General features: G+C 40.3%; 1 protein-coding gene across 4 annotated transcripts in view; it reads left to right on the forward strand.

Moving 5' to 3' along the window:
* The window catches only part of NSD3 (nuclear receptor binding SET domain protein 3), a 1,671,583-nt gene that overhangs the window by 1,601,015 nt on the left and 52,367 nt on the right, over positions 1-18,201 (forward strand). For all 4 annotated transcript variants that reach the window (XM_053718034.1, XM_053718036.1, XM_053718037.1 and 1 more), the window contains one exon: positions 14,042-14,246. In XM_053718034.1, coding sequence (XP_053574009.1) covers positions 14,042-14,246 — 205 coding nt within the window. The remainder of the gene's footprint in view (positions 1-14,041; positions 14,247-18,201) is intronic.

Here is an 18,201-nt window from a genome sequence, read left to right on the forward strand (position 1 = left end):
AGTAATGGATGATCCGTGGACTGGATACACTTAACAAGAGAAAACATAATTTATGCTTACCTGATAAATTTATTTCTCTTGTAGTGTATCCAGTCCACGGCCCGCCCTGTCCTTTTCAGGCAGGTCTAAATTTTAATTAAACTACAGTCACCACTGCACCCTATGGTTTCTCCTTTTCTCGGCTTGTTTCGGTCGAATGACTGGATATGGCAGTGAGGGGAGGAGCTATATAGCAGCTCTGCTGTGGGTGATCCTCTTGCAACTTCCTGTTGGGAAGGAGAATATCCCACAAGTAATGGATGATCCGTGGACTGGATACACTACAAGAGAAATAAATTTATCAGGTAAGCATAAATTATGTTTTTCTCTTAAAGGCGCAGTACCGTTTTTTAAGATTGTTATTTTTTCACTAAATAAAGTGTTTTCAAGCATGTTTGTGTCATTACTAGTCTGTTTAACATGTCTGACATTGAGGAAAGCCAATGTTCAATGTGTTTGGAAGCCATTGTGGAACCCCCACTTAAAATGTGTCCCTCATGCACTGAAAGGGCAATTAATTGCAAAGAACATATTTTTGCTGATAAAAGTATGTCGCAGGATGATTCTCAGTCAGAAGGGAATCAGGTTATGCCATCTAATTCTCCGCAAGTGTCACAAATTAACGCCCGCACAAGCGACGCCAAGTACTTCTAGTGCGTCTAATTCTTTCACCCTGCAAGATATGGCCGCAGTTATACTATCCTCACAGAGGTATTATCTAAGCTGCCTGGGTTGCAGGGGAAGCGCAGTAGGTCCAGTGTGAGAGTAAATGCTGAGCCCTCTGACGCTTTATTAGCCATCTCCGATGTACCTTCACAATGTTCTGAGTTGGGGGTGAGGGATTTGCTGTCTGAGGGAGAGATTTCTGATTTAGTTAAGATGTTCCCTCAGACAGATTCAGATATGATGGCTTTTTAAATTTAAGCTAGAGCACCTCCGCCTGTTGCTTAGGGAGGTTTTAGCGACTCTGTATGATAGTGACCCTATTGTAGTTCCACCAGAGAAATTGTGTAAAATGGATAGATATCTAGAGGTTTCTACTTACACTAATGTTTTTTTGGTCCCTAAGAGGATTTCGGACATTGTTACAAAGGAGTGGGATAGACCAGGTATTCCCTTTTCTCCCCCTCCTACTTTTAAGAAAATGTTTCCCATATCAGACACAATGCGGGATTCGTGGCAGACGGTCCCTAAGGTTGAGGGAGCTATTTCTACCCTGGCTAAGCGTACAACTATACCTATTGAGGACAGTTGTGCTTTCAAAGATCATATGGATAAAAAATTAGAGGGTCTTCTAAAGAAAATATTCATCAGAGTTTTCTTCTGCAACCTATAGCGTGCATTGTTCCTGTAACTACTGCAGCTGCGTTTTTGTTCGAGGCTCTAGAGGAGGCTCTTCAGGTTGAGACCCCATTAGATGATATTCTGGATAGAATTAGGGCTCTTAAGCTAGCTAATTCTTTCATTACAGATGCCGCTTTTCAACTGGCTAAATTAGCGGCAAAGAATTCAGGTTTTGCCATTTTAGCGCGTAGAGCGTTATGGCTTAAGTCCTGGTCTGCTGACGTATCATCAAAATCTAAGCTTTTAGCCATCCCTTTCAAGGGTAAGACCCTATTTGGGCCTGAACTGAAAAAGATCATTTCAGACATCACTGGAGGAAAAGGCCATGCACTTCCTCAGGATAAGACTAATAAGATGATGACCAAACAAAATAATTTTCGTTCCTTTCGAAACTTCAAAGGTGGTCCCTCTACCTTTTCCCCTGCTGCAAAGCAGGAGAGGAATTTTGCTCAATCCAAGTCAGTTTGGAGACCTAACCAAACTTGGAACAAGAGTAAACAGGCCAAGAAGACCGGTGCCACCAAGACAGCATGAAGGGGCAGCCCCCGATCCGGGACCGGATCTAGCAGGGGACAGACTTTCTCTCTTTGCTCAGGCTTGGGCAAGAGACGTTCAGGACTCCTGGGCTTTAGAAATCGTGACCCAGGGGTCTCTTTTAGATTTCAAAGATTCTCCTCCAAGGGGGAGATTTGATCTTTCTCGATTGTCTGTAAACCAGACAAAAAGAGAGACGTTCTTATGCTGTGTAGAAGACCTATATACCATGGGTGCCCAGGGGTAGGGGTTCTACTCCAATCTGTTTGTGGTTCCCAAAAAAGAGGGAACCTTCAGACCAATTTTAGATCTCAAGATCCTAAACAAATTCCTCAGAGTCCCATCCTTCAAGATGGAGACCATTCGGACTATTTTACCAATGATCCAGGAGGGTCAATATATGACCACAGTGGATTTGAAGGATGCGTATCTACACATCCCTATCCACAAAGATCATCACCAGTTCCTCAGGTTCGCCTTTCTGGACAAGCATTAGCAGTTTGTGGCTGTTCCCTTTGGGTTTGCCACAGCTACCAGAATTTTCACAAAGGTGCTAGGGTGCCTTCTGGCGATTCTAAGGCCGCGGGGCATAGCAGTGGCGCCTTATCTAGACGATATCTTAATTCAGGCGTCAACTTACCAACTAGCCAAATCTCACACAGACATTGTGTTGGCTTTTCTAAGATCTCACGGGTGGAAGGTGAACGTAAAAAAGAGTTCACTTGTCCCCCTAACAAGAGTTCCATTCCTGGGAACTCTGATAGATTCGGTAGACATGAAAATTTTTCTGACGGAGGTCAGGAAATCAAAGATTTTAACCACCTTCCGAGCTCTTCATTCCATTCCTCGGCCGTCCGTTGCTCAGTGTATGGAGGTAATCGGACTAATGGTAGCGGCAATGGACATAGTTCCGTTTGCTCGCTTGCATCCCAGACCACTGCAACTATGCATGCTCAATCAGTGGAATGGGGATTATGCAAATTTATCTCCTCAGATAAATCTGGATCAAGAGACCAGAGACTCTCTTCTTTGGTGGTTGTCACAGGATCATCTGTCCCAGGGAATGTGTTTCCGCAGGCCAGCATGGGTCATAGTGACGACGGACGCCAGCCTATTGGGCTGGGGTGCAGTCTGGAATTCCCTGAAAGCACAGGGTATGTGGACTCAGGAGGAGGCTCTCCTCCCGATAAATATTCTAGAACTGAGAGCGATATTCAATGCGCTTGAGGCGTGGCCTCAGCTGGCTTTGGCCAGATTCATAAGATTCCAGTCTGACAATATCACAACTGTAGCATACATCAATCATCAGGGGGAAACAGAGAGTTCTCTAGCGATGATAGAGGTTTCCAAAATAATTTGATGGGCAGAGGCTCACTCTTGCCATCTATCAGCAATCTATATCCCAGGAGTGGAGAACTGGGAAGCGGATTTTCTAAGTCGTCAGACTTTTCATCCGGGGGAGTGGGAACTTCATCCGGAGGTGTTTGCACAATTGATTCATCAATGGGGCACACCAGAAGTGGATCTGATGGCATCTCTTCAGAATGCCAAACTTCCTTGTTACGGGTGCAGATCAAGGGATCCTCAAGCAGTACTGATAGATGCTCTAGCAGTACCTTGGTCGTTCAACCTGGCTTATGTGTTTCCACCATTTCCTCTCCTTCCTCGTCTGATCGCCAGAATCAAACAGGAGAGAGCTTTGGTGATTTTGATAGCACCTGCGTGGCCACGCAGGACTTGGTATGCAGATCTGGTGGACATGTCATCTCTACCACCGTGGACTCTGCCACTGAGACAGGACCTTCTCATTCAAGGTCCGTTCCAACATCCAAATCTAGTTTCTCTGTGGCTGACTGCCTGGACATTCAACGCTTGATTTTATCCAAGCGGGGATTCTCGGATTCGGTCATAGATACCTTGATTCAGGCTCGAAAGCCTGTCACTAGGAAAATTTATCATGAGATATGGCGTAAATATCTTTATTGGTGCGAATCCAAAGGCTACTCATGGAGTAAGATCAGGATTCTTAGAATTTTGTCCTTTCTCCAAGAAGGATTGGAGAAGGGGTTATCAGCTAGTTCCTTAAAGGGACAGATATCTGCTTTGTCAATTTTACTGCACAAGCGTCTGGCAGATGTTCCAGACGTTCAGTCGTTCTGTCAGGCTTTAGTTGGAATCAAGCCTGTGTTTAAACCTGTTGCTCCGCCATGGAGTTTGAATTTAGTTCTTAAAGTTCTTCAAGGGGTTCCGTTTGAACCTATGCATTCCATAGATATTAAGCTTCTATCTTGGAAAGTTCTGTTTTTAGTTGCTATCTCTTCGGCTCGAAGAGTTTCTGAACTATCTGCATTGCAATGCGACTGGCCTTATCTTGTTTTTCATGCTGATAAGGTGGTTTTGCGTACCAAACCTGGATTCCTTCCTAAGGTTGTTACTAATAAGAATATTAATCATGAAATTGTTGTTCCTTCCCTGTGTCCTAATCCTTTCTCTAAGAAGGAGCGTCTTTTGCACAACTTGGACGTGGTTCGTGCCTTGAAGTTTTACTTGCAAGCGACCAAAGATTTCCGTCAAACATCTTCTCTGTTTGTTGTCTGTTCTGGAAAACGTAGAGGTCAAAAAGCTACGGCTACCTCTCTTTCTTTTTGGCTGCAAAGCATCATACGTTTGGCATACGAGACTGCTCTACTAGAGCGGTGGCTTCCACATGGGCTTTTAAAAATGATGCTTCTGTTGAACAGATTTGTAAGGCTGCGACTTGGTCTTCACTTCATACCTTTTCCAAATTTTACAAATTTGATACTTTTGCTTCTTCGGAGGCTATTTTTGGGAGAAAAGTTCTTCAAGCAGTGGTGCCTTCTGTTTAGCCATCTGTCTTGTCCCTCCCGTTCATCCGTGTCCTGTAGCTTTGGTATTGTATCCCACAAGTAAAGGATGAATCCATGGACTTGTCGTATCTTATAGAAGAAAAGTAAATTTATGCTTACCTGATAAATTAATTTCTTCTATGATACAACGAGTCCATGGCCCGCCCTGTCAATTTTAGACATATTATATATTTTTTTATTCTAAACTTCAGTCACCTCTGCACCTTTTAGTTTCTCCTTTTTCTTCCTGTACCTTTGGTCAAATGACTGGGGGGTGGAGCTAAGGGAGGAGCTATTTAGACAGCTCTGCTGTGGTGCTCTTTGCCACTTCCTGTTTGCAGGAGGATAATATCCCACAAGTAAAGGATGAATCCGTGGACTCGTCGTATCATAGAAGAAATTAATTTATCAGGTAAGCATAAATTTACTTTTTTTACAGGTAAAAGAGCTGATTTCTTTGTGGCAATGCCCCGCAAAAGGCCCTTCTAAGGCTATTGGTAGTTTAGTTTAGGCTAGGGATTTTTATTTTGGGGGGGCTTTTTTATTTTGATAGGGCTATTAGATTAGGTGTAATTAGTTTAAATATCTGATAATTTCTTTTTTTATTTTGTGTAATTTAGTGTTTGTGTTTTTTTGTAATTTAGGTAATTGTATTTAATTTAGGTAATTAATTTAATTGTAGTGTAAGGTTAGGTGTTAGTGTAAAACAGGTTACGTTTTATTTTACAGGTAAATTTGTATTTATTTTAACTAGGTAGTTAGTAAATAGTTAATAACTATTTAGTTTAGTTGCCTGTGAAATAAAACCTAAACTAGCTACAATGTATCTATTAGTTATATTGTAGCTAGCTTAGGGTTTAATAAATGTAGTTATATTGGAGCGGCAGATTAGGGGTTAATAAATGTAGGTAAGTGGCGGCAATGTTAGTGGTGGCAGATTAGGGGTTAATAATTAACTAGTGTTTGCGATGCAGGAGTGCGGCGGTTTAGGGGTTAATATGTTTATTATAGTGGCGGCGATGTCCGGAGCGGCAGATTAGGGGTTAATAATTTTATTTTAGTGTTTGCGATGCGGAAGGGCCTCGGTTTAGGGGTTAATAGGTAGTTTATGGGTGTTAATGTACTTTTTAACACTTTAGTTATGAGTTTTATGCTACAGCTTTGTAGCACAAAACTCATAACTACTGACTTTAGATTGTGTTACGAATCTTGTCGGTATAAGCTATACCGCTCACTTTTTGGCCTCCCAGGCAGACTCGTAATACCGGCGCTATGGGAGTCCCCTTGAAAAAGGACTTTTTGAAAGGTGCGTTAGTTAATTTGCGTTACGGCCAAAAAAGTTTGCGGTACAGCTTTTTTGACAAGACTCATAATAGCAGCGGTAGTGAAAAAGCAGCGTTATAACCCATAACGCAAAACTCGTAATCTAGCCGTAATACTTTTTATTGTTTTACCGTTTTTTCAGCGCTTATATGAACAGTACATAGTCTGAGTTTCAGGACCCTGCTGCTGTGGCAGAGGATGCGTCCTTTAATTTCAGGCTTGAACATATTCATACCTTTATTGCGGGAGGTTTTAGTAACCTGTTAAAAGGATTGATGATTTCTTAGGAATGGCAGAAGCCAACTATTCCTTTTGTTCTATCTACCAAATTTAATTCTATATTTCCTCTCCCTTCTGTTAATACAGAGATTTGGGTAGATGCAGCTATTTTCACTTTGGCCAAGCATACCACTATTCCTTTTGGATGATAGTTCCTCTTTTAAGGATGCTTTAGATAGAAAACTTGGTTTTAATAGGCGATCCTTTCAGCTTGCAAGTTTTATGTTTAGACCTGCAATCACTGTAGCCTGTGTCGCCGCTGCTACTGCTGTTTGGTGTGATAATCACTCTGGATGAGACTCAAGATCGTATTAGTCTCCTGAGAACAACAAATCATTTTTTTGTGATGCAATGGAAATTATTTGCATTAATACTGTATTTGCGGTTTTAGCAACGCAAGCTTTGTGGTTTAAAGAGATATGAAACCACATTTTTTTTCTTTCATGATTCAGATAGAGCATGCAATTCTAAGTAACTTTCTAATTTACTCCTATTATCAAATTGTCTTCATTCTCTTGGTATCTTTATTTGTAAAGAAGAAATGTAAGCTTAGGAGCCGACCCATTTTTGGTTCATCACCGGGGTAGCGCTTGCTGATTGGTGTCTAAGTGTTGCCATCAATCAGCAAGCACTACACAGGAAGCTGAACCAAAATGGGCTGGCTCCTAAGCTTTACATTCCTGCTTTTTTTTTTTTATAAAGATACCGAGAGAATGAAGAAAAATTGATAATAGGAGTAAATTAGAAAGTTGCTTAAAATTGCATACTCTGTCTGAAGTATGAAAGATAAAATTTAGGTTTAATAAAGTCTTTTTCTGCTCATTTGGTTTCTAAGCGCTGACTGCTTTCTCTCTCCTTCCAGGGTAAATCTCTGTTTGGTCCTGGACTGGATGCTATTATTTATAGTAGATAAGGTTGAAAAAAGACTGAAGTCCATCGAGTTCAACCTATACAAATCTAAAATACTTACAAAAAGCTCCAGTTAAGCTTAAATAACCCCATTAAAATGTGACCCATTTAATACTAGCAATCATATCCATGAATTTTGTTTATATACAGAAATTTATCCAGACTATTTTTAAATGTATCTATGGTATTGGCATTCACTACCTCCTTTGGTAATGAGTTCCACAATTTTATTGCTCTTACAGTGAAAAAACGTTTCCGTTGCAGGAGATTAAATCTCCTTTCCTCCAACCTTAAATTATGACCTCTTGTCAGAACCAATTTTCTTGGAATAAAAAGAGCTTCTGCCATCTCTGTATATGGGCCTTGAATATATTTATATAAAGTAATCATGTCACCTCTCAAGCGCCTTTTTTCTAAAGAGAACAGACCCAGTTTGGCTAGCCTCTCCTCATAGGTTAATTTCTCCAATCCCCTTATTAGCTTTGTGGCCCTTCTCTGAACTTTTTCTAGTTCTGCAATATCTTTTTTAGCAATCGGTCCCCAGAACTGCACTCCAAACTCAAGGTGAGGTCTTACCAGGGCTTTATATAATGACAGAATTATGCTTTCCTCCCTTGAATCAATGCCTCTTTTAATACATGCTAGTATCTTATTAGCCTTTGAAGCCGCTGCCCTGCATTGTGCACTCATCTTTAGCTTGTTATCTATTACTACTCCCAAATCCCTTTCCTCCTGTGTTTGGCTAAGTCTTGTCCCATTTAAAAAATACATAGCCTGCTTATTTTTACTTCCAAAATGTAGAACCTTACATTTTTCCGTATTAAATCTCATTTTCCATTCACTTGCCCATAGTTCTAATTTTAGCAAATCCCTTTGCAAAGAGAGTTCATCCTGCTCTGACCTAATGACCTTACTTAACTTAGTATCATCTGCAAAAATAGAGATGTCGCTATTTAATCCTTGCTCCAAGTCATTTATAAAAATATTAAAAAGAACAGGGCCCAGTACTGATCCCTGGGGGACGCCACTGATTACCTTTGTCCAATCTGAGTATGATCCATTTACTGCTACTCGTTGCTCCCTATCTTTTATCCAGTTATTTATCCATGAGCTAACATTTTCAGCTATTCCCAGTCCCTTAATTTTGTGCATTAATCTCTCATGTGGCACTGTATCAAATGCCTTTGCAAAATCTAAGTATATCACATCAACTGATTCCCCTTTATCTATATTTTTACTTACTTCCTCGTAGAATCTAATTAGATTAGTTTGACATGATCTATTTCTCCTAAAGCCATGCTGATTAGAACTCATAATCTTGTTTACACGAATATGCTCATCAATATAATCCCTTATAATCCCTTCAAATATCTTCCCCACTATTGATGTCAGACTAACTGGTCTATAGCTTCCTGGATCATCCCTGCTTCCCTTTTTGAAGAGTGGCACCACATCAGCTTTACGCCAATCCTGGGGTACCATGCCTGAGGATAATGAGTCTTGAAAAATTAAGAGTAAAGGTTTGTCTATAACAGTGCTAAGTTCCCTTAACACCCTTGGGTGTATTCCATCTGGGCCTGGAGTTTTATTTACCTTAATATTTTTTAGTTTTTTCCTGATATCCTCTAAACAAAACCCAGTTAGTGGTATGGACTGGCATGTTCTATTCTGTTCCAAAGTATCATTCAATGGTTCCTCTCTTGTGTATACTGAAGAAAAAAACTGGTTTAGTACCTCAGCCTTCTCCCTGTCATTATTTATCATGCTACCCTCCACACATTTTAATGTACCTATATTATCCTTCTTAGATTTTTTGCTATTTATGTACTTAAAGAACCTTTTAGGGTTAGACTTAGAATCCTTGGCAATTAATTTTTCATATTCAATTTTGGCTAATTTGATTGCTTTTTTGCATGCTTTGTTACATTCCTTATAAATATTGTATGCTGAGTCTGTACTATTTTCTTTTAATAATTTAAATGCCCTACGTTTTTTCCTAATTTCTTTTAACACATTTATATTATTGCCACAGTCACTTGAGTTAATAGAACTTTTCTGCCCCAGAATAAAAAATCTAAGGGTGTAAATTTAAAGCTACATGGCCTTTTCATATCTTTCAACAATTTAAGGATCAGAAAGATTCCCTCTCCAGATCCTCCTGGAAGTCTAACTCTTCTTGGTCCAAAAACAAACAGTCCACTAAGTGTACCCCAGCTCCCAACACTGCATGATGGTGCGGCCCTCATACCAAACCGGTCTCTTGTGGGGGACTGATTGATTTTCTTTCAGGATGCTTGGGAGAGATCTGTTCAGGTTACCTGGGTATTGCAAATCATTTCCCAGGGGTATCAAATAACCTTTCATTCAACGCCTCCTTGGGAAAGATCATTTCTGTCTTGAGTTCCTCAAGATCCTTTAAAGGCCCAAGCCTTTTTGGCTTTTGTGAGAGATCTGGAATTATTGGGAGTGATTAGTCCAGTTCCATCTACAGAATTAAACCAGGGGTTTTATTCAAATCTCTTTTTTTTTTTCTTTTAATTCTTTTTATTATTTTATACATTCTTACACATGCATAAATAGGAGGTCAAGAGCATTCAGACATTGTAATACAACTTTTCTCATAATTTCATATAATTCCTTTGCCCCCCCCAATAGGTTCAATCATAATATACATTCTTTAAAATCCCCATTTGTTGCAAAACTTAGCATTCTGGGGTACAAAAACAACACAAAACTAAGAAGAAAAAAAAATAAAAAAACAAAAAACAAACAAAGATACAGTGGAACTGCGGAGAAATAAGTGAGTCTCTATCAATAATTCGGTCAGGTTTGCTCCTGGTGTGGCCGAGGGGGGGGAGGAGCTGAAAGGGTATGAGTATTGGGTCTTAAGAGATACTTCTTATAGCAAGCTACACCAAGTACTCGGTAGTTGCTTATTAGTTATCTAGGTTTTGACTATATTTGATTTGACTAATGGTTTGATCATTTGGAGTTGTATGTTCACTGACTGTGCTTCTATTATTTTTAACCATTTGTGGAAGAACCTTTTTATGGTTTTCTCCGCGTCAAAACGAATATCAAATTGTTCCAAAATCATTTGGTTCATCATCTCTTTTACGAATTGTGCAATGCTAGGTGCTTTTGGTGCTTTCCATTTAGCTAATATCAATGCTCTACCTTGGAGAATTGCTGTATTAATTAAATTAGGGTCCTCACGCCAGTCTGTACCCTGATACAAAAAAAGCACCATTTTACTATTTATTTGTAGTTTTTGGTCTAGCCACTTATTTAGCCAGAATTGTATTTGATGCCAGAATTGCCAGATTTTTGGGCAGGCAAGATAAGAAAGACAGAGCTAAATACAGAGGATTATACAGAAGATCTGCTAAATACATAGCCAGATTAATTAAAATGCAGAGAAAAAGGAACTATATATCTGCCATCAAAATAGGTACATATAGAGCAAACACGACTAACGAAGTGAAGCAAGCAATGTTTAAGTATTTCAAAGAGCTTTATACAAATACTTTAGTGGATACTCAACACAAAACAGAATTTTGGGATCTAATAAAAACTAGGAAACTTGCAAAGATATACAGACAGGTTGAATTTACCGATAATGGAAGAAGAAGTAGCTCAGACTATAAATCAGATGAAAAGTAATAAGGCGCCGGTACCTGATATGCTACCGGCTGAATTCTATAAAATGCTATGTACTGAAATTACACCTACTCTCACTAATCTTTATAATAGTTATTTTCTAAAAGGGGAAATGCACTCTAAATACTTTGCGACATCCTCTATCACATTAATTTTGAAAAAAGTCAGAGACCCAGAAGACCCAGGATCCTATAGACCGATATCATTGCTAAACAATGATTATAAGATATTAACTACTATCATAGCAAATAGATTAAAAAAAATCCTACACAAAATTATTCAAATCTCTTTACAATACAAAAGAAAGAGGGTACTTTATGTCCTGTTGTGGATCTCAAAATATTGAAAATCTTCCTACTTTCATGATGAAGACAATTTGCACTGTACTTCCTTTAGTGCAAGAGGGTCAGTTTATGTCTACCATATGCTTAAAGGGATAGTAAAGTCCAAATTAAAAGTTCATGATTTAGATAGGGCATGTAATTTTAAACAACTTTATAATTTACGTTTATCATCAAATTTTCTTTGTTCTCTTGGTATTCTTAGTTGAAAGCTAAACTTAGGTAGGCTCATATGCTAATTTATTACCCCGTGAAGGCTGCCTCTTATCTAAATGCATTTGACAGTTTTTCACAGCTAGATGGTGTTAGTCCATGTGTTTAATATAAATAACATTGTACTCAGGCACGTAGAGTTATTTTTTTAGAGTCAGCACTAATTGCCTGAAATGCAAGTCTGTCAAAAGATCTGAGGTAAAAAGTATATTTCTATAACAGTATTGGTTATGCAAAACTGGGGAATGGTAAATAAAGGGATTATATATATGTTTAACCAATAACGTTTTTGGTGTTTTTACTATCCCTTTAATTGTTTCAGCTTGTCTAAACTTTCAGTTTATTTCATTCCTTTCCGTGGCTATGTGTATGGAAGTACTAGGCCTCATTATTGCAGCATTGGACGCAATCCCCTTTGCTTGTTTTGATGAGACCTCTTCAACTTTGTATGCTTGAACAAGAAACTTCCCAGGTACCTTGCAAGGTCCAGGGATCCCCAGGCGAAGGTCTTAGATGCTCTAGCAGTGCCCTGGTCTTACCAGCCTGCTTATATATTCCCCCCTCTGGTCCTGCTTCCCAGAGTGATTTCGAAAATCAAAATGGAACGGTCATCTGTAATCCTGATAACCCCAGCGCGGCCCCACAGGATTTGGTATGCGGATCTGTTTGGAATGTCCAGTTGCCTGCCATGGCCTCTTCCTCTAAGGCCAGACCTACTGTTTCAAGTTCCCTTCTGCCATCCAGATCTAAAGCCTCTAAACTTAATGGCATGGAAATTGAACGCTTAGTTCTCAGTCATAGAAGATTCTCTGACTCTGATTAACACTATTATTCAAGCCCACAAGCCTGTTTCTCGGAGAATGTATCACAAAGTTTGGAATACTTACGTTTTGTGGTGTTCTACCCATGATTATTACTGACATTCTTTTAGAATTCCTAGGATTCTTCAGTCTCTTCAGGGTGGTTTAGATAAGGGGTTATCTGTCAGTACTTGAAAGGACAAGTCTCTGCCCTTTCTGTAATGTTTCAAAGGAAAATTGCCAATCTTCCTTATATTCATTGTTTTGTTCAGGCTCTTACCCGTATTAAACCTGTTATTAGGCCTATTTCTCCTCCTTGGAGTCCTAACCTAGTATAACAAGTCATACAGGCTCTTCCCTCTGAGCCTATGCATATATTGGACATTAAACTATTTTCTTTGAAAATGTTGTATCTTTTGACTATCTGCTAGAAGAGTTTCTGAATTGTCTGCACTCCATTGTAAGTCTCATCAGATTTTTCATCAAGTTAAAGCTGTTTTGCGGACTGCTTTAAACATTTTTACCTAAAGTTGTTAACTCACACACCATTAATAGAAAAATTATTGATCCCTCCTTGTGTCATAATCCTAAAAATGCTACTGAAAAAGCTTTGCATTCTTTGGATGTTGTTAGAGCGTTGAAATATTATGTTGATGCTACTAAGGATTTCAGACAGACTTCTAGTCTGTTCTGTTTTCTGGTTCTAAGAAAGGCCAAAAGGCATTGGCTATTTCTTTAGCCTCTTGGTTAAAACCTGTGATTCACAAAGCTTATATGGAGGCGGGTCAGTCTCCGCCTCAGAGAATTACAGCTCATTCTACTACATGGGTTGCCACATCGTGGGCTTTCAAGAATAAGGCTTCAGATGATCAAATTTGCAAAGCGGCCACTTGTTCTTCTCTGTATACATTCACTAAATTTTAACATTCTGATGTGTTTGCCTCGTCAGAAGCAGCTGTTGGTAGAAAGGTGCTTCAGGCAGTTGTCTCAGTTTGATAATTGTGGCTATATTTTTAGGGTGTTTTTGTCATGAAAGACATTATTTTGGGTTTTGGATTTATTTTCTTAGCAAAAAAAGCTGTTTTTATTTTATCCCTCCCTTTTTTGTTACCCGTGGACTTTAACTTGGGTATTATATCCCATACATAACAGCTTGTGGACTCTCCCCACCTATATGAAAGAAAACATAATTTATGTAAGAACTTACCTGATTCATTTTTCATGGTGGCGAGAGTTCCTGCTCTTTTATTGGCTTTTACTGATTTTAAACACCTCACCACTTGGCTATATGTGGCTATATGATTACCACTAAGGTAGGATGAGTTTTATAAAGCTCTTGGGTTTTGGGAATCTTTGCCTCGACTTAGTGGTCAGGAAGAGTAATTCCTAGTAGTAATCGATCGTGGACTCTGAACATCATGAAAGAAATTAATCAGGTAAGTATAAATTGTGTTTTTGATGTGTGTGTTTTATCATGCTGTGCAGTTGATGTAAGTGGAAAAAAATGTTTTAGCAAAATGATTGTTGTATCTTTTATGTCCCTTTTAAGTCCGTACACATTTCACTCACATTAGGTTATTCATTCCTCACATAAAGTTCATTTTCAGCTTATGTTTTCTATCCTAAAACAAATTTAAAAAGTTTGAGTTAACAATGATATATTATCATAGACTGCACAAGATTTGTCAAATTTTTACTCTCTTTGCAAATTATTATTTTTCTCTCCTAATAGACTGCATGTGCAACAGCCACTGAAGAAAAGGCTAAAAATGCTCGTCTAAAGGCAAGGAAAAGGAAAATAAAGACAGAACAGAAGCAAATGCATGAAGATTTCTGCTTCCACTGTGGGGATGGAGGAGAGCTGGTGATGTGTGATAAGAAAGACTGTCCTAAAGCTTATCATCTTCTCTGCCTTAACCTTACACAGCCTCCATTTGGTAATTAAATTCCTATTCCTCCTCCCAAATGTATTCATGTATAGTATATTGTGGTTATGTTGTCCATCAACACGTCCTGAACAGCAGTTGCATACCCTTGCCCATCATGCCTACAAATATTTATAACAGCTTTTTCTCTTACATGGTGTATCCAGTCCACGGATTCATCCTTACTTGTGGGATATTCTCAATCCCTACAGGAAGTGGGAAAGAGAGCACACAGCAAAGCTGTCCATATAGCTCCCCTCAGGCTCCGCCCCCCCAGTCATTCTCTTTGCCTCTCTAACAAGTAGCATCTCCACGGGAGGGTAAAGAGTATGTGGTGTTAGATTTGTAGTTTTTTATTTCTTCAATCAAGAGTTTGTTATTTTAAAATAGTGCCGATTTGTACTATTTACTCTGAGGCAGAAAGTGATGAAGATTTCTGCTGAGAGGAAAAAGATTTTAGCATGTTGTAACTAAAATCCATTGCTGTTCCCACGCAGGACTGTTGAGTACCGGAGAACTTCAGTTGGGGGGAACAGTTTGCAGGCTTAACTGCTTAAGGTATGCTCAGTCATTTTTTTCTAACAAGACCTGGTAATGCTAGAAGACTGATAGAAATCCCCATGTGGGAAGGTAAGCCATTTTCTGAGACGCAGTATAGAAGGATGGCTTCTGTGAAGGGCTTAAATACTGGTAGACGCAGTTGTTTTGCAAGGCAGCTTCATGCAGCTTCACGTGTAGAGTCCTGAGAGTACAGGAGGACTTCAGGGAGGCTTATTTTCTTCTACAAATAACCCAAAAGGAAGGTAGGGCCACAGCAAAGACTGTGGCACCGTGCTGTAGTGTGTTAAACCGGTAGTTTACTTAAATTTGCTCTGGTTTGGGCAATAAGGGGTTAATTGATTTGAAAATTTGTGTGCAATAATTTCAAAGCATTGGGATCATGTGGTGAAAATTTCATAAAGATCGGATGTTTTTTGGTGATTTGGTAAAAAAGTGTGTGCTTTTTATTATTTAAAGACACAGTAACGTTTTTTTCAAAAAGTGATTTTTACTGTATTGTAGTGCTGTCTAAGTCTGTCAAACATGTCTTAGCCTTCAGATAGACCTTGTTCTTTATGTTTAAAAGCCATGGCGGTACCCCCATTGCATTTGTGTTTAAAGTGTGCTAAAACATCTAAGCATTTTAAAGACCATGCAGTGACACTAAAAAATGTAGCCCAAGATGATTCTTTAATGGAAGGTAATGAGGATAGTCCTTCTTCCTCTCCCCATGTGTCGACACCAGTTACGCCCGCGCAAGCAATGCCTAGTACCTCTAGCGCATTGGCCGCTATTACTTTACAACAATTAGCAGCAGTAATGGATAATTCCCTTGCAGCATTTTTATCCAAACTGCCAGTTTTTCCAAGAAAGCGCGATAGCTCAGTTTTAAATACAGAGGATGAGCAATCAGAAGCTTTGGATGATTTATCTGTAGTACCCTCACAACACTCAGAGGTAGCAGTGAGGGACGGTCTGTCTGAGGGAGAAATTTCTGACACAGGAAAAGTTTCTCAGCAGGCAGAGTCAGATTCCTTAGCGTTTAAATTTAAGCTGGAACACCTCCGCGTCCTGCTTAAGGAGGTTTTAGCTACGCTGGATGATTGTGACCCCATGGTGGACCCAGAAAAACTGTGTAAAATGGACAGGTTTTTAGAGGTTCCTGTATACACTGAGGCATTTCCAATCCCAAAGAGGGTGGTGGAGATTGTGACTAGGGAGTGGGAGAGACCGGGTGTACCATTTGTCCCCCCCCCCCCCCTATCTTTAAGAAAATGTTCCCCATAAACGACCCCAGGCGGGACGCATGGCAGACGGTCCCTAAGGTAGAGGGAGCTGTTTCAACACTTGCTAAGCGTACAACTATACCAATAGAGGACAGTTGTGCTTTCAAAGATCCTATGGATAAAAAATTGGAAGGATTGCTGAAGAAAATATTTGTTCAGCAAGGTTTTCTTCTTCAACCAATTGCCTGCATTATTCCGGTAACTACTGCAGCAGCATTTTGGTTTGAGGCTCTGGAGGAGTCGCTCCAGAGGGAGACTTCATACGACGAGGTCATGGATAGAACTCATGCTCTAAAGCTGGCTAATTCTTTTATCACTGATGCCGCTTTACAATTAGCTAAGTTAGCGGCGAAAAACTCAGGTTTTGCCATCATGGCGCGAAGAGCACTTTGGCTCAAATCGTGGTCGGCGGATGTGTCGTCCAAAACGAAACTGTTAAATATTCCTTTCAAGGGGAAGACCCTGTTTGGCCCAGAGCTGAAAGAAATTATTTCGGATATCAATGGGGGAAAGGGCCATGCCCTTCCACAAGATAGGCCGTTTAAGGCCAAAAACAAGGCTAATTTTCGCTCCTTTCGCAACTTCAGGAGCGGACCTGCTGCAACCTCTGCTGCCGCAAAGCAAGATAACGCTTCACAGCCCAAAGCAACCTGGAAACCCTTGCAGGGCTCGAATAAGGGTAAACAGGCCAAGAAGCCTGTTCCTGCTACCAAGACAGCATGAAGGGGTAGCCCCCGATCCGGGATCGGATCTAGTAGGGGGCAGACTTTCTCTCTTTGCTCAGGCTTGGGTAAGAGATGTTCCAGATCCCTGGGCATTAGAAATAGTTGCTCAGGGGTACCTTCTAGAATTCAAGGATTCTGCCTCAAGGGGAAGGTGCCACATTTCTCGTTTGTCTTCAGACCAAACAAAGAAACAGGCGTTCTTACGCTGTGTAGAAGATCTACTAAAAATGGGAGTGATACACCCAGTTCCAATTGCAGAACATGGACTGGGCTTTTACTCAAACCTCCTTGTAGTTCCCAAAAAGGAAGGAACTTTCAGGCCAATCCTGGATCTAAACATTTTAAACAAATTCCTTAGAGTTCCGTCTTTCAAGATGGAAACCATTCGGACAATCTTGCCAATGATCCAGGAAGGTCAATATATGACTACCGTGGATCTAAAGGATGCGTACCTACATATTCCTATCCACAAAGATCACCATCAGTTCCTAAGGTTCGCCTTTCTGGACAAACATTACCAGTTTGTGGCCCTTCCTTTCAGGTTGGCCACCGCTCCCAGAATTTTCACAAAGTTGCTAGGGTCCCTTCTAGCGGTACTAAGACCGCGGGGCATTGCAGTAGTACCTTACCTAGACGACATCTTAATACAGGCGTCGTCTTTTCACAGAACCAAGGCTCATACGAACATTGTTCTGGCCTTTCTAAGGTCTCACGGGTGGAAGGTGAACGTAGAAAAAAGTTCTCTGTCCCCGCTCACAAGGGTTCCCTTCCTGGGAACACTAATAGACTCGGTAGAAATGAAAATTTTTCTTACAGAGGTCAGGAAGTCAAAACTTTTGAATACTTGCCGAGTTCTTCATTCCATTCCTCGGCCTTCTGTGGCTCAGTGCATGGAGGTAATCGGTCTAATGGTTGCGGCAATGGATGTAGTCCCCTTTGCCCGTATTCATCTCAGACCACTGCAACTGTGCATGCTCAAACAGTGGAATGGGGATTATGCAGATTTGTATCCTCAAATACAAATGGACCAGAAAACCAGAGACTCTCTTCTCTGGTGGTTGTCTCAGGATCACCTGTCTCAGGGAATGAGTTTCCGCAGGCCGGAGTGGATCATTGTTACGACCGATGCCAGTCTGTTAGGCTGGGGTGCGGTCTGGCACTCCCTGAAAGCTCAGGGTCTATGGTCTCGGGAAGAATCTCTTCTCCCGATAAACATTTTGGAGCTGAGAGCGATATTCAATACGCTCCAGGCGTGGCCTCAACTAGCGGAGGCCAAATTCATCAGATTTCAGTCGGACAACATCATGACTGTAGCGTACATCAATCATCAGGGAGGAACAAAGAGTTCCCTAGCGATGAAGGAGGTATCCAAGATCATCAAATGGGCGGAGGATCACTCCTGCCATCTATCTGCAA

Source organism: Bombina bombina, chromosome 6 (assembly GCF_027579735.1).
Source record: "Bombina bombina isolate aBomBom1 chromosome 6, aBomBom1.pri, whole genome shotgun sequence".
Taxonomy (NCBI): Eukaryota; Metazoa; Chordata; class Amphibia; order Anura; family Bombinatoridae; genus Bombina; species Bombina bombina.